General features: G+C 37.7%; 1 protein-coding gene across 1 annotated transcript in view; it reads right to left on the reverse strand.

Annotated features, from left to right (window-relative positions):
* Positions 1-2,400: 2,400 nt before the first annotated feature.
* The window catches only part of RAB3GAP1 (RAB3 GTPase activating protein catalytic subunit 1), a 121,524-nt gene continuing 107,531 nt past the window's right edge, over positions 2,401-16,393 (reverse strand). Inside the window, exons 20-24 of the mRNA XM_068545220.1 lie at positions 8,752-8,848; positions 8,551-8,654; positions 8,295-8,410; positions 6,669-6,771; positions 2,401-3,290 (exon numbers count right to left, since the gene is read on the reverse strand). Of these exons, the coding sequence (XP_068401321.1) occupies positions 3,054-3,290; positions 6,669-6,771; positions 8,295-8,410; positions 8,551-8,654; positions 8,752-8,848 (657 nt within the window). The 3' untranslated portion in view covers positions 2,401-3,053. The remainder of the gene's footprint in view (positions 3,291-6,668; positions 6,772-8,294; positions 8,411-8,550; positions 8,655-8,751; positions 8,849-16,393) is intronic.

The raw sequence follows: 16,393 nt of genomic DNA on the forward strand, positions 1-16,393 counted from the left end.
GACGATATAATTGCTACTTTCCAATTTAGTACCAGATCTAGGACGTGTAAATACTTTCTTAGCCTCTCCAATCCATTTAGTGTGGTCTAAAACCCACCACGTCACTCCCTTGCTTCAAACTCACCAGTGCCCCGAAGACACAGCCCAAACTTCTTGCCGTGGTTTACCCACAACTTCCTCATCTCACCTCAGTGACCTCACCATCGTCACATCTTGCCTCTTTCTACTCTGGGTACCTCACCCAGCCAAACTGAAATGCTGGCTATTCTCCAAAGATACATTTTCCTTTGCTCCTGAGTTTTTTGCACGTTCTGTGTTCTCTAGCCATAACAATCTTCCTACGCCCTCCTGTATCAGTTTGTTTTTGCAGCATAACAAACCACCCCAACTCTCTCTTCCTTCTGCAGGCTTCTTTGCATGTCTCACGGTTCCCAGGAGGAAGAGAAGGCAAGCCTCAACGTGCAAATGCTTTTCAAGTCTCTGCCTGTGTCACGCTTGGTAACACCCCCATTGACCTAAGAAAGACACGGCTCAGTCCAGATTGAAGGGCTGGAAAAATAAACTCCACTTCATGGGAGCAGTGGCACAATCACAATAAATTAGGGCAAGTGTACAGGGATGGGGAAATAACTGTAGTTCTTCTTCACAAGCAATTTTCCATACTTCCCACCTCAGCTCCTACTTACCTCCTGCTCTCAATCTAGAAATCATCTCCTCTAGAAAGATTTCCCTGATCCCTAAAGCCTGACTGAAAAACCTCTCCCATAACCCCTCATATTCACTATTTTTAAAAACATAAATTTGTTTATTTTTGGCTGTATTGGGTCTTCATTGCTGCCCGCGGGCTTTCTCTAGCTGCAGCGAGCGGGGGCTACTTTGTTGTGGTGCGCGGGCTTCTCATTGCGGTGGCTTCTCTTTGCTGCAGAGCACAGGCTGTAGGCACGCGGGCTCAGTAGTTGTGGCACGAGGGCTCAGTAGATGTGGTGCACAGGCTCAGTTGCTCCGCGGCATGTGGGATCTTCCCGGACCAGGGCTCGAACCGTGTCCCCTGCATTGGCAGGTGGCTTCTTAACCACTGCGCCACCAGGGAAGTCCTATATTCACTATTACTGCAGGTATTAGTCTCCACTACCAACGAATGAATGAATGAATTACTAAATAAACACTGGACCTCCAGTTCATACCGTCGAGTTGACTGCACTCTCCATTTTATAGCCATGTCACCTCAGTCTTCCCTACCTGATGGGAAGGTCACTGAAAGGAGGGAGTCTGTTCAGTTTCTGTTTCACCTTCATTGCCTAGTACAGTACCTGATACGAAGCAGGTACTTAAAAATATCTTAAAATCAACAAACACGTAACTATAATAAAAGTAAAATGGGATAATGTCATTAAAAAAGGCACAAAGTGTTCTTGAGATCCCTGCAAGACTCAGCAGGCTGCAAATATTTAGGAAAATCTGAGACAGCATACAACTAACTGAAATAAGAACAAAATGCCCACTGGAGGGGAGAAAAGAAGAGAAAATTAGCCAGAGAAAGCAACACCTTTCCTTTTATTAGATTCACAACGCCTTTTTAAAGTCCAACCTCTCTTTGAAAAATGTTTTTTTGTTATTAACTTCCTCATTAGAAAGCAGACAAACGCTGTCCTTGAAAGGTACGTTTCTCCTTGGTTCTGCGCTCAGTCCTCGGGCCACACTGCGTGGTTTGCCAGCAGCGGTCAAACCCGGCATCTCAGAGAAGAGCGCCGTGAAGGCCAGGAGGTAATCAGCAAGAGCCTCCTACACTTCATACATACATACATATATATATATATGCATATATATACACATATGTACACACACATTTACATTTTTTTAATGAAAAGAATATAACAGGGTTTACAGAGCTCTATTAATTCTTTAAAGTTACATAGGCAAGGTCTATGCTTCAGTATAATCATTTTTCACTTTGGATTAAAGTGGGAATTTTAGGCCTAAAAATAGATTTAAGATTACCGAACAGAGGCCATATAGCAACACAGACTTGATAAATCTTGATCAAGTCATAGAAATATGTTGTTATCCTTATGCTGGGTGCTACACATTCCCCATCGATTATTTTCATTTTCACTATAATACAAAAGCAAAATAGTTCACTGAAGTAATCTTCTATTCATTACATTAGCACATATGCCAAATTATACTAACTGCACGATAATCTCTATGTTCAGAGGCTATATTTTTAGCGTGTGCTCCTCTCTGCTTCATTAAATACTGCAAGCAACCACAAAAAGAGGAATGCATGTTGTACAGCAAGAGAGAGAACAACGATCTGCCGGGTGATATCTTCCAGAGCAACCAAAGACAAAACAAGTCAGAGAAACAAACCTTACGAGAGATATAAAACTAATCTGCAGGGACATTTAATATATAGTTTTTTAATCGGAAGGAATACACTTAAGTCACAGTTACATGGAAAGACACATAGACTACGTGAAATTCCAGGCTTTCTCCTAGAATATTCAAAATGCTCATCAAAAGTCAATTAGTACAGTAAAGATGGCCACCAGGTGATTGAATGAACAGAATGTTATTTAGTGTTTTAAAAATAGATTCTGGGAGTAGAAGCCACCACCAAAATATCCAGAAATCTGAGTTAACTGGTACTCTACTTTGCATACTTGATACTAATAAATATAATAAGTGTTTACAGAGACTATGAATGCAGGGCAATAGCCTAAGGGATAGTCACGGAAAAGAAGAAATGAACACAATCCTGCTGGAGGGAGTACACAGAACTGCTGTTGTTTTGGTCTCCCCCCATCCCCCAAACAACAAGGGCCGTCTCTTTGGGGAAGAAATCTTTCAATAGCTGAAGCCCATTCCTCTGCCCCCACAAGACCCCAGAGAGCCCAGTGGAGAGTCTCTCAGATGCTGGTATGATTGATTCTTGATCACCGAACTGGACAGGTCCTCTTCATGGCCTCTCAGGTTCTGACTGGCACAACCTCCTTCCCACAGAAGAGGTGAGCACTGTCTGTGAAGCCACAAATGAGGGAACTCTAGAAGGGTTAGAAGAAGGAGGTATCTGACGAAAAGGCACCTGCAAGTCTGAAATCCTCTTTGGTGAGGACACTGTACATGCGCTGAGGCAGAGCCCGGGAGTAGGGAGCGGGGCGGGGCACGGTCGTGCGCAAAATGAGCTCCCGGCCCGCAGCGGGAGGGAAGTCTGCCGCCAGGTTCTGCCTCCTCTCTTCTGGGGGGACCATCCTCTTCAGATCCTCCTCCGGCGGAGCCATGGCTGCAGCCTTGAAGAGAATCACATGCTAGTTCAAGAGCAGGCCGAACGCTAAATTCAAATCATTTTGAAGGACAGATGAATAAGCATGATAAATATATAAAAATGTTCTACATTACTCAGTAATGCAGTCAGTTATGTTATGATTGCTCAAAAATCACAACACAGAAAATGCAAGAAGCTTGAAACACTGCATGAGCAGCCAGAGATTACAAATAAACTGGTGACACAGACAGAAGATAATGACTGCCAGGCAATCTGCTTTGGAAAGTGAGGGCCATATTCAGGCATCTGATGAAGAGGGACAATGGAGCTGCTCTGGTTTCTATACACTTCTTCTAGCAATGACCCAAAGTCCAAGTCTGATGTCCTCAGTCCAGTAAGGAACTGCTGCTCTCCAGAGTCTGGAAAGATGATTTTTTATCGATTCTTTCAATTCTTTTTAAGGTTCATTTGTCAAATTAAAACTGAGGACACTGGTTTTGTTTGCTGGGTGGGTGACTAATGTAATGCGGAAGTGACAGAGGTCCTTGAAATGTAGCAGTGGCCACAAAAGAGAAGTTCTCAATATTAAAGGCATCTATTTTTTCATTAAAATTGCATAAAATACATATTCAACTAGCGCTTTCATTTTAACTCTGATCACTATGTTTCTTTCACAATACCATCAATTTGGAAAAAAAATAATTGTTTTGGCAATGGAAATATGAAATCATGTTATGCTAAACACCAGCAAGAAAGGTATGCCAAACCCAGACTGTTAAAGAGGTGGTTGGTTAGTCTTAATGACCTTATGAAGTTAGAGGGATGGGAAGGAACAAGGAACTATGAGGGACAAAGGCTATTTTGTTACCTCATCAGAAGATTCAGTCAGCTTGAGAAAGGGTGAGAAAAGAAAACAGTGATGAAAGGGAAACAAGCAAGATGGTTTAAAAAGAGCTAGACAAGAGATTTCAAGATTATTTCAGAGACAGCATGCACTACATTAAGGAACATGATCCTATCAAAAGAATATCAAGACAAAAATACACCACATACGACACACCTAGCCGTCCAACTGAGCAGACAAATCTCACTACTCATGCATCTGAGGGCTCAAGAGGCAACGTACAGAGTATCACTTAATGGGGAAATGATTCAGCAAAAATCTAGCTCTTTTACCGAAGATTAAGATACTAAAAAAAGTACTCATGTCTTGAAAAACAGATAACCCAATGAATTTAAGACTAGATGTCTGACTTATTCAACGTAGAAAGACTAAGGCAAAATCCAATCAGTGGTCTGTTTGCTGAATTCCATTTAAATATGGATATACCACTGACACATACAATCATGATGAAAGTTTATTAAAATGTATGATTTTAAGGAAAAGTTCTAAATATGTAAAATTACTGTAGGCTATAAAATATTTTCAGTGAAATTTTATAACTTTAAAAAAGTTAAAATCTTGATTTAATAGTAGAATTGATATAAAGTATCAGTTAATTATGAAAAATTACATGAATAAATTTGAATGGTTTCTATTAATTAGCCAGATATTTAAGAGGTGAGTTTAAAAATGTACCAACCAGGTGCTTGTTATACGGATTATAGTCTGCCAATTCCCTAAAAACATTCACTTCAAGGTTTGAAAGTTTAAAATATTTTAAAATTATATAATGTGGGATGAATGTACAATTTCAGTATCCATTAAAGAGGATTAGCTATACAATGAGCCCAGTGAAAAGATGATACACCCTTATATTTACTAATCTAGAAAGATAATTACATTAAGTGGAAAATAAGAACAAAGTAAACTGTAATATAATCCTGTTTTGTAAAATTTACATATATTTGTATACACTAGATGTTAAATGTTGACAGTGATCACCAGTGGGTAGTGAGATTAATGTGATTCATTTTTCAGTGTCATTAATTTTTCATTATAATTATCTGTATTATCCAAATTTTTACAGTAAGACTTTACTTACAGTCTCAGGGAAAAAGTTTATTTCCATATTGGGGAAAATAATTTTGCTTACGTATTTAGAACAATGATAGTGTTCTACTCTCAGCATTAAAAATATTTTATAAACACTTCAGATTTTAAATCCTCTTAACACACAGGTTTTAAAAAATGAGGAAAGAATTTTTGCAGTATGAGGAAAATTCATATTGGTGTTAACAAGGAAATGTGCTTATAAGCGCTGGCTAGTAAACTGGCAAATATGTCATAGGATGTGAAAACAGACTTGGTTCTGGTTTCATGCCAGAGAGAAAAACAAAATAAATCAAAGTAAGCATCTATTGTTTTCTAGAACTTTAATTTATAAGGAAATACTTGGTTTTTAACTTGAAATCCTTAAATTTAGGGGGCCACCCCATAAATAATCTCAGGTTTTAGTTCTTGCTAAAATTCCTATCAGTATATTTGGCTATGATTTTGAATATATTCAAATTCAATATATTCAAATTCAAATTCATATATTCGATGCACTCCAGACCGACTCAAAGGAGATTATGAAGTTTTTATTCCACGTGTAAACCCATGAAAATTCTTTTTCTCATTTGACTGTGAGAATTATACCTTCAAAACTGGGCCATTCTAGTGCCATCACAGTGCTACATAAGGGGCACCCTGTATTTAGTACACTTCAAAATACTTTTATCAGAATCTTTAATATTAATGAGTCCTGATGTGAGAATCACCTACGGAATACCAGCGCCTCTTAACCAGTAAACAAGATCAGTACAGAGAGAATCAACCCAGAGTATAACTAATACCATCCTCATAAAAATCCAAATCTTAACAGTTTTAGAATGTCAGAGGTACTATACGATTTTTAAAATTTTTATCAGTAGAGGTAATGACAAAGGAAAGTTCTGAAACTGAGCTTTCTTTCTGTGCTGAAGACTGTTTTCCATAGTCCTAAAAATCTGAATCTTGCTCTTCCTTCTTAGGAACCCTCTGAAGTTAGATCTCTTCACCATTATAAGAATAGTTAGATTTACTAACTCCAAGCTAAGTTGTGAATCCATTGCAGTACATGGAGTTTAAAACTGGTAAAACTAAACTCTAATTTGAAAGTAGTAAACATTTTTTCCACAGCACAGCACTGGCCATTGCTAAACAAGTCCCTATCAGGTTCGTTAACAAGGAATTTCAGGCCATTTTAACTTCTGAAATTTAGGTACTAAAATAAACTTATCATTTTATTTAAACATGTAAGAAAGCAGATGGATTTCAAAGACTAAAAAGTTACTGTTGAGAGTCATTATTTCTTCAGTGTTCGAATCCAATGCTGTTATTAACAGCTGTAGAATCGGCCATGTGTGGGAATCAAAACAGTACCTTACTGAGCAGAGGCCTGGAGAGATCATGACACAGTCAATAAGGAATCTCACATACCCTCTGAGCATTCACAAACAGCTTGTGAATGATCCTGCCAGCGTGTCCTCTTCCTGCACCGACAACTAACACCTCAGGTTGCTCCAAAAGGCAACTCACAAACCTGGAAGAGAGAGGTAATGAAAGGATAGAAAACGAGCTGCTCAGTTCACACTGGGTCAATCCTCCCTGATTCATTTCGGGGACAAACCGTCAAAATGATACTGGTGAACCCTATACCAAGGCTGGAATGGAAATTTTTTAACAGGACAGATCGACATTTGGAATTAAAATCGACTCAAATGACAATCTTACTGCCTTTCAACTGTTTTTGTAAATTTTTTTAAAAGCCCATCTCTGTCAAAGTGTAAGAAAAAATATTCAGTCTATTTCTTTCAGACTATAGAAGATGTTACACTAAATAAAAGATTTTTCTTAATGTTTTTAACAACAAAAACCATGTTTAATTTATACAGCAAAGCAATGGTCCTTATTTCTCATTTTTGTTCTTTTAAGGTGTATGAGTGTGAGTGTGAGAGTGTGTGTGTGTGTGTGTGTGCATGCGCTTAAAATATATGTTTTGCTGGGCAAAGTCTCAATTGTAAACTGTGCCATTATGTGCTGGAAACACTCTACTTCCAAGTATATCACAGACACGTATGGTGGAGCTGAGAGAGTCGAAGGCACAGAGCCACCAACTCTGCACCACCTGCTCACTAACTCATACTGCTATTCTAGAAACAATTCCTGTGATTAGAGCATATTCTTCTCATTTAAGAGGAAGGAATTTTCAAGGGCAAAGAAGGCTGGGCGAAAATTTCAACAAAAGATATAATATTCAAACAAGAACTTGTTAAAAGCTATAGCAAATGCCTTGTCATATAATATTAATTATTTAGCATCAATAATGCCATTTCTCATGGAAAGACTGATGAAAATTTTAGTTATAACAAATTCAAGCTGCTCAAGTAGCTAATTTGGAAACACTTTATCACCTATTGAAACAACATCGTCCTTTCAAGTACCACAGGCAAAAATGTACAGGGACCCACACTGACAGGCTCCCTTTGAAATGGTCCAAATCTTGGAAGGAGGAAAAGACTGACCCAATCATTTGCCTCATCATGGAGAGGCCATCTGGTCACTCTTTCAAAACACATTCACAAAGCACAGAGGATATGCACATTTGCTATCACAAATCTTGTTTAGAAGATTTAGTAACTCTTTAGTAAATCTTGTGTAAAAACTAGGAATATTCAGCAGAAATAGTTTCAGAACACCTCTGCCTGTAGTTAAGGGACAGTAAGAGTGGAAAGCAAAGCTCTGGGGCCCTGCAAGTAACAAAGAGTGAACAGCCAGTTCCTCCACGGGCAACTACGCCAAGAGCAAACAAGGACACTCCTAGAAAGAGAGACCTGGAAGCCTTCATTCTAAAAGTGGGAGGAATGGAAACACGTGGCAAATACTCAGAGATACAGGAGAGGTCAAATCCTATGATAAACAAATATTTCTCTGTCTCTAGCCAAGGCTTGTTACAAAAAATAGAGGAACACTACAAAAGAATCTCAATATTTTACAAAAATTTTCTTAAGAGAGTGGTGGCTTTTCCTATTGCAGATAAAAATGAGTTAATCAGATAGCAATTACCTTTCAAGATCTTCCTTTTCCTCCTCTTGTTCACATTTCTCAGTTCCAAACTTGGCTTTCAGTGAGCGGGCTCTAGCAATTATAGCTTCTACATTAGTAATTTGATGGATGATTTCCTAACAGTGCAAAAGGGGAGAGGCATACATTGGAAGACAGCAAAAAAAAAAAAAAAAAAAAAAAAGCAAAGCCTTTTAAAAATGTATCTTTAAAATAATTATTGCCAACTGGGGAGAACACTTGGAAAGATCAGACTTACTTCCAATTTCTTGTCTTCTGGATTGGGGAAGTGCAAAACTTTACTGGAATGAGATATTATTTGCTTTATAATCTTCTTAACTGAAGAAATGTTTTCCAGACTTTCTATTTTTAAAAAGATCAAAGCCATCATTAGATAAGTTAGGCAAAATCTACTTTTATTTTGGAAATGAACTAATGACTAATCAAATAAGACATTTACCTTCTTCCTTTACCTTGAGTATGGCTGCATGAATTACACAAGGTAGCAGGTGCCTAGCAAGGTCTGCAGGTTTCTGTACTGCCAGATAGTGCAGCACCTGAAGGAGACACGAAGTTAGATAAGTGATCAGTGCAGTTGTCAAAGAATAAAGCAGCCATTTATTGGGTTGGCCAAAAGGTTCGTTCACTTTTTTCCGTGAGATGGCTCTGGCAGCACTTAGTTGTCTTTAACTTCATTCGAAACAATTTTGTTAGACTGTATGTGACAGCTGTCATATCAGTATGCATTTAAAAAAAGACTAATCAAAATTGGTGAATTTTTGTGTAGCCATTTTAATACTGAAGATGGAAGAAAAAAAGCAACATTTTCGGCATATTGTGCTTTATTATTTCAAGAAAGGTAAAAACGCAACTGAAACGCAAAAAGAGATCTGTGCCGTGTATGGAGAAGGTGCTGAGACTGATCAAACGTGTCAAAAGTGGTTTGCGAAGTTTCGTGCTGGAGATTTCTCACTGGACAATGCTCCACGGTCGGGAAGACCAGTTGAAGTTGACAGCGATCAAATCGAGACGTTAGCTGAGAACAATCAACGTTATACTACACGGGAGATAGGTGACATACTCAAAACATCCAAATCAAGCGCTGAAAATCATTTGCACCAGCTTGGTTATGTGAATCGCTTTGATGTTTGGGTTCCACGTAAGTTAAGTGAAAAAAACCTTCTCGACTGTATTTCTACATGAAATTCTCTACTGAAACGTAATGAAAACGTTCCGGGGTTTTTTTGTTTATTTATTTTATTTATTTTGTTTGTTTATTTTATTTTTTATTTATTATTTGTTTTTATTTATTTATGGCTGCATTGGGTCTTCGTTGCTGCGCGCGGGCTTTCTCTAGTTGCGGCGAGCAGGAGCTACTCTTTGTTGCAGTGCACGGGCTCTAGGTGTGTGGGCTTCAGTAGTTGTGGCACATGGGCTCAGTAGTTGTGGCTTGTGGTCTCAAGCGCAGGCTCAGTAGTCGTGGCACAAGGGCTTGGTTGCTCCGCGGCATGTGGGGTCTTCCCGGACCAGGGCTCAAACCCGTGTCCCCTGCATTGGCAGGCGGATTCTTAACCACTGCACCACCAGGGAAGTCCCAAATGTTCCATTTTTAAAACAGACTGTGATAGGCAATGAAACAATACAACAATGTGGAATGGAAGAGATCGTGGGGCAAGTGAAATGAACCACCACCAACCACAATAAAGGCTGGTCTTCATGCAAAGAAGGTGATGTTGTGTATATGGTGGGACTGGAAGGGAGTCCTCTATTATGAGCTCCTTCCAGAAGACCAAATGATTAATTCCAACAAGTACTGCTCCCAATCAGACCAACTGAAAGCAGCACTCAATGAAAAGCATCCAGAATTAGTCAACAGTAAATGCATAATCTTCCATGAGGATAATGCAAGACCACATGTTTCTTTGATGATGAGGCAAAAACAGTTACAGCTTGGCTGGGAAGTTCTGATTCATCCGTTGTATTCACCAGACATTGCACCTTCGGATTTCCATTTATTTCGGTCTTTACAAAATTCTCTTAATGGAAAAAATTTCAATTCCCTGGAAGACTGTAAAAGGCACCTGGAACAGTTCTTTGCTCAAAAAGATAAACCGAAGGCACTTTTTGGCCAACCCGATAAAAGAGTACCACTGAACTGACATCTGTAACAAGGGCAGAGATGAGCTCTCTTCTCTTAGTACCTACCGCTGCTCATTGAGGTAAGTAGCTACTACTCCCAAAGGTAAGAATAATGTTACTGAAAACATCTAAGAACTTCAGTCCTTAATAATGGTGAATACTCTCATAATTTTTTTTCCTACTTCCATATGTAATACATGCAAATTAGGAAAATACAAAGAAAATTAAAACCACCTGCAAATTATACCACCTAGAATAATAATTGTTAGTGGTGGAGCATTTTCATTCCAGGATTTTTTAAGATTTTGAATATACATAATATATTAAGTGAACTAATATTAAGTATGTAAAATACTGTTTTGTAACCCGCATTCCTCAGTTAAGATTTCTAAACATCGCTAGTGACCTTCCTCTAAATTTTTTGGTTTTATTATTTTTTCCAAAATGGATATTGTTTTATTATTTTTCTAATTAAAAAAACACACAGAAAAGTATATATAACACTTGGACCCTACCTTTAAGCTCCTTATTCAACAGCAGTAAAGACAAAAGAAATATAATCTCAAAATGTGAGCCTGGCTGATAAATGCTCACAGATCTCAAAAGTACATAAGTAAATGCAAAGAAGTATAATGCAAAAGTTCTCTAGAAATCCTACTTCCTAAGGAACAACACAGTTTTGTGTTTTTCTTTCTCAGACTTACTTCTATAAACACAAAGATACAGATGCATATGCAATTTCTTAACAAAAACTCATACACAATTTCGTAACTTGCTTTGCTCATTTAATGATTGATGATTTAAAATTATTTGCCTTGGAGGGTTTTGCATTTTGAAACGTTTTTAAAATTAAAACACTTCTTAAAAATACACATACCAGAGTATTTTATAAATACAGAAAGCACAAACACTCGTTTATACACCAACGAGCTTAAGAAACAGATCACCAGTACTTTCCAAGTCCCCCTTGTGCCCTCCCTGATCAAGACTCCCTCCCTCACGCACTCCAACCCTCAAGAAACTACTAATCATTCTTTCGTTTTTCTTCATAGCTGTCTCACATATGTACATAGCCCTAAACAATGTGTTGCTTAGTTTTGTCTGGTTTTAATTCTTCGTATAAATGGATTGTTTCTGGTTATGCTCCTCAGTGACGTGTTTTTCATTCAGCATTGTTTCTGAGATGCATAGATGTTAATACTGATACATGCTATAGTCTATTCATTTTCACTGCTGTATTAAAATGCCCCCCCCCCTATTTTTTGGCTATTAAAATAATGTTCCTGTCACATTATTTCATATGTTTGTGGTGCACATGTAGAGGAATTTCTTCAGGCTATCTATCTAAAAATAGACAATGCCAAATTATTATTTTTCAAATACTGAAGTCATATTCCAAATTATTTTACCAAGTATTTGAACAGATTTACATTCTTATATAGAGTAATAAGAGTTCCCACTGTTGAACATCCTTGTTAACACTATTCCAAATGCTGTTTTCCTTAACTTACAGAAAAACAAATTTCCAAGAATACAAAATATTTGTACACCCTTTGCCTACATTGATTTGCTAACCTTTTACCTCATCTCTTTTATTACATGTATCTCTCCTCCTGTGTAGGTGCATACAATATATACACACATACATTTTTTTCTGAATAATCTGAGATCAAGTTCCATATACGATGTCCCTTTATCTCCAAATATCTGTATTTCCTAAAATTAAGAACGTAATTAAACTAAATTAACACTGATTAAATACTTTTAATCTAAGCTAGTATCCTTAGTACAACTTTGTCAATTGACTGAATAATGTCTTTTATAACCTTTTCCCACCACCACACGGGAGCCAGTTAAGGGTCATGCATTGGCTTTAGTCATCACACCTCTTTAATCTCAATGCATCTGGAAGTTTCCCAGTCTGTCTTTTGTAACACTGACGTTTTGAGTACAGTCATCCTCCCTTTTTTGGTGAACTAAATTCCATACTTTATTCCTGTTCCCTTAGTTTTAAGAAACTGAGCTATAATTTACATACCATAAAATTCACCACTTTAAAATGTACATTTCAGTGGTTTTTAGCATATTTGCAAGGTTATGCAACAATCACCACTATCTAAGTCCAGAACATTTTCATTACCCCAAAAAGAAACCCAGTGGCCAAAAGCAGTCACTACCCCCAATCCCCCAGCAGCTACTAAACTAACTTTCCTTCACTGTGGACTTGCCTATTCTGGATAATCCATGTAAATGGAACCATGTAATATGTGGCCTTCTGTTTCTGGCTTCTTTCACTTAGCGTAATGCTTTCAAGGTTCATCCGTGTTACAACATATATCAGAACTCCATTCATTTTTATGGCTGAGTAATATTCCATTGTATGGATATACAACATTTTGCTTATCTATTCATCAGTTAATAGACATTTGGATTAGTTTCACTTTGGGGCTATTATGAATAATGAGGCTCTCAATATTTGTATACAACATTTCCTTAGTTTTTATCTAATGTCCCTTTCCTATTCCAGGATCCCATCCAGGATATCACATTATATTTAGTAGTAATGTTTCTAGGCTCCCCTTGGATGTGACAGTTTCTCAGACTTTCTTGTTTTTACTGGCCTTAGACAGCTTTGAGGAATTCTAGTCTGGTATTTTGTAAAAAGTCCCTCAATTATGACTTATTTGCCGTTTTTCTGATAATTAAACTGCGGTTATATGTTTTGGGGAGGAAGACCAAAGAGAGTGCCATTTTCATCGTATCATATCAAGCTGTGACTTCCTATCCCTGTCGTCACCCTTGCTCAGCTGGCTACGGTGGCGTCTGTCAGGTGTCTGCACTGTACAGCTACTCGTTTCCCCTCCGCCGCACACTGTGCTACAGAGGGAAGTCACGGTGCACAGCCCACACTTGTGGAGTGCAGAGGTGTGCTCCACTTCCTTGATGGCAGAGTAGACTTAGAGTTCTTCTGCACGGGAGATTGGTCTCTCCTCTCCAATTTATTCCATGATTTCTTTATATCACTCGAGACTCAAGGATATTTATATTTTGATTATAATCCAATACTATTTTCTTATTGCTCAAATTGTTCCAGTGTTGGCCATTGGGTAATCTTTCAGTTGGTTCCTATGTTCCTTTAATCTTCTCCCACAGTTGTAATTTTTTTTTTTAGCTCTTTTTAAAACAGAGTGTTTCTCATTTGGGGTTTCTCTAATGTTTCCTCATTATTAGATGCAGATTATGCACTCTTGGACGAAACAGTACATAAGTGATGTTGGACCCTTCAGATTATCACATCTCAATGCAGACAATCTGCCCCTTATTGGTGATATTCATTTTGATCATTCAGTCAAGGTATTGTCCCATTTCTCCAGTGCATACTTATTATTTATTCCCTTGCAATTCAGAAGTATAATCTGTAAAGAGCCACTTTAAAACCATGCAAGTATGACACTCTTCACCCAAATTTCCACCTAGACTTAATATCCATTGATGATTCTTACCTGAACCAGTTACTATAAATATGGTTGTAAAATGAAGTTTCCAACTCCAACGTATCCTCTATATTTATCATTTATCTTTGTGCTGAAATGCCCTCCCTTTTCTCCCATTTCTTTATTTATCTACATATTATCAATGTGGACCCATGGGTTATGATTTCTATCCAATGGTTTATAATTCATTACTGTCCTTATCTGGCACTCAAATTGTCCAGATTTGGCCAGTAAGAGCCCCTTCAACCTAGCTACTTACGAAATGCCCCCATCTTTTTAAAAAACACTTCCTTATTTTCTGGCAACACATGATCTTCCATACATCTTACACCTTCCCTGCCCCAATCCTAAAATCAGCCATTTCTCTGAAGAAAGCATGGCTCCTTTTCATAAGGAATGTTCTAGAAATCAAAATATATGTGCTCACTGCTACCAGGATGTCACTGCTTCTAGATCCCTACAGAATCGAGCTAGGAAATGTATGCTTATATATATACATATGTACATACCCACATACCTATCCGTATTTTAGAAACCTATGCGTCCACACCAATACCTCCAATTCCAATCACTGCCACTGGGTCTTCTTTGCCTTCCTCAATTCCATGTTTGCATCTCACTTCCACAATGAGAATTCTGGCTCCCAACAATACCAAATTACTCATTTGCTCAAACAATAATCCATCTACAAGTTTCAGAACTGCTTACCCATATCACTATAAAAAACAAACCTAGAAAGTACGAGTTTAAGATTTGTTTCCTGTGGTCTCCCGCCACCCACCACACCTGAGGGTATACAGTCAAACATATCTTTTGTCCATAAATTACCCGAATTAGATTTTTCCTCCCACTCCATCCCCCTTTTCAGTGTAGATGTTATTCGTTTGAAATACAGCTAGTTTACCTCAGCTTGCTTTCAGTCTCAGGTTATTTCCCCTCTTTCTATTCTTCTTAAGTTTTGAATGTAGACCATTACATTTTTCCAGAGTCAAATATATACAGAAAGCACACTCTTTTCTAAGTGTCACCCCCCCTCCCATATTCCTTACACTCTATCTTTCCCTCCCCCTCCCAACCAATCTGGGCAACTAATTTCAGTGTTTTCTGGTTTATCCTTACTGAGTTTCTTTTTGTAAACATAAATAGATATATGTTTTCTTAATTGCCCCCCCCCCGTTTTTTTAAACACAAAATGAAGCTATACTCTTTTATACTTTTCTTTACTATACTCCTTTATACTCTTATACTTTACTTTTATACACTTCTATACTTCTCTCTTAAAAACATATCCTAGAAACTGGTTTCTATCAGTTAATAAAGGTTTTTCTCATTTTTTTTTTCTTTTAAACCGCTACATAGTACTCAGTTATGTAGATGAACCACAGTTTATTCCACAAAGCTCCTAAGTTTGGGCATGTAGATAGTTTCCAGTATTTTGTAATTACAAGTAATGCAGCAATGAATAACTTAATGCATCTGTATTTTTGTTCTGTTGAAAATATTAGGGTAAATTCCTAGAAATGGGATTGCTTATAGGTGAAAGGGTAAATGCATATGTAAATTTTGTTAAATACTGCCAAATTCCCCTCCACAGGGGCTTGTACCATCTAGCCTCTTACCAGTACTGTATGAGAGGGCCTGGTGCCTCATGGCCTCACTGAGTATTTATCAAGCTTTTGAATTTTTGCCAATCTGATTGTGAGAAATGGTTATCTCAGTACAGTTTTAATTTGCATTTCTCTTATTATGAATGAAGTTGAACATCTTTTGATAGGTTTACGGGTAATTATCCTTTTCATGGTGAGTTCTCTACTCATATCTCCTGACCATTTTTCTATAGTATTTTGGCCCTTTATCTGCAATACATATTCTCCCAGTTTACAAATATTTCTCTCAGTTTATCATTTGTCTTTTGAATTTACTTTTCTTTTTGTCATGCAAGAGTTGTGTTTTTTTTTTAAACAAATTCTATCAATCATATTTTTAACTGCATCTGGGTTTTGACTCCTTTCTCTATATTCAGGTTATGGAGGAATTCACCCATGTTTTCTTCTAATGCTCCTACAGCTTCGTCTTCAGTCCATTCTTGTCTATGGTATATGAGAGAGATCTAATTTATCTTTTTCCAAAAGGTTATTCTGTTACCTCAAGACCATTTATTAAAAAGGCCATCTATACCCCAGTGACTGAGATGCCATCTTCATCATATACTAGATTTCCACATGTAGTTACGGACTTTCCATTCTGTTTCACTGAGCTGTCTATTTATGCGCCAGTATCACATTATCTAAATAGTGAGGCTTTGTACTGTGCTTTAAAATCTGGTTGGGTTAGTTGCCGCCCTTTCCCTCCCTTCCCCCATAGCTCTTTCTTTTCAACCTGTTCTTAGCTATTCCTGCATGTGCTTTTTAAACAACAATTCACCCACTTAAAGTGTACAATTCAATGGTTTTAGGTATATTTACTGAG

Source organism: Eschrichtius robustus, chromosome 5 (genome assembly GCF_028021215.1).
Source record: "Eschrichtius robustus isolate mEscRob2 chromosome 5, mEscRob2.pri, whole genome shotgun sequence".
Classification (NCBI taxonomy): Eukaryota; Metazoa; Chordata; class Mammalia; order Artiodactyla; family Eschrichtiidae; genus Eschrichtius; species Eschrichtius robustus.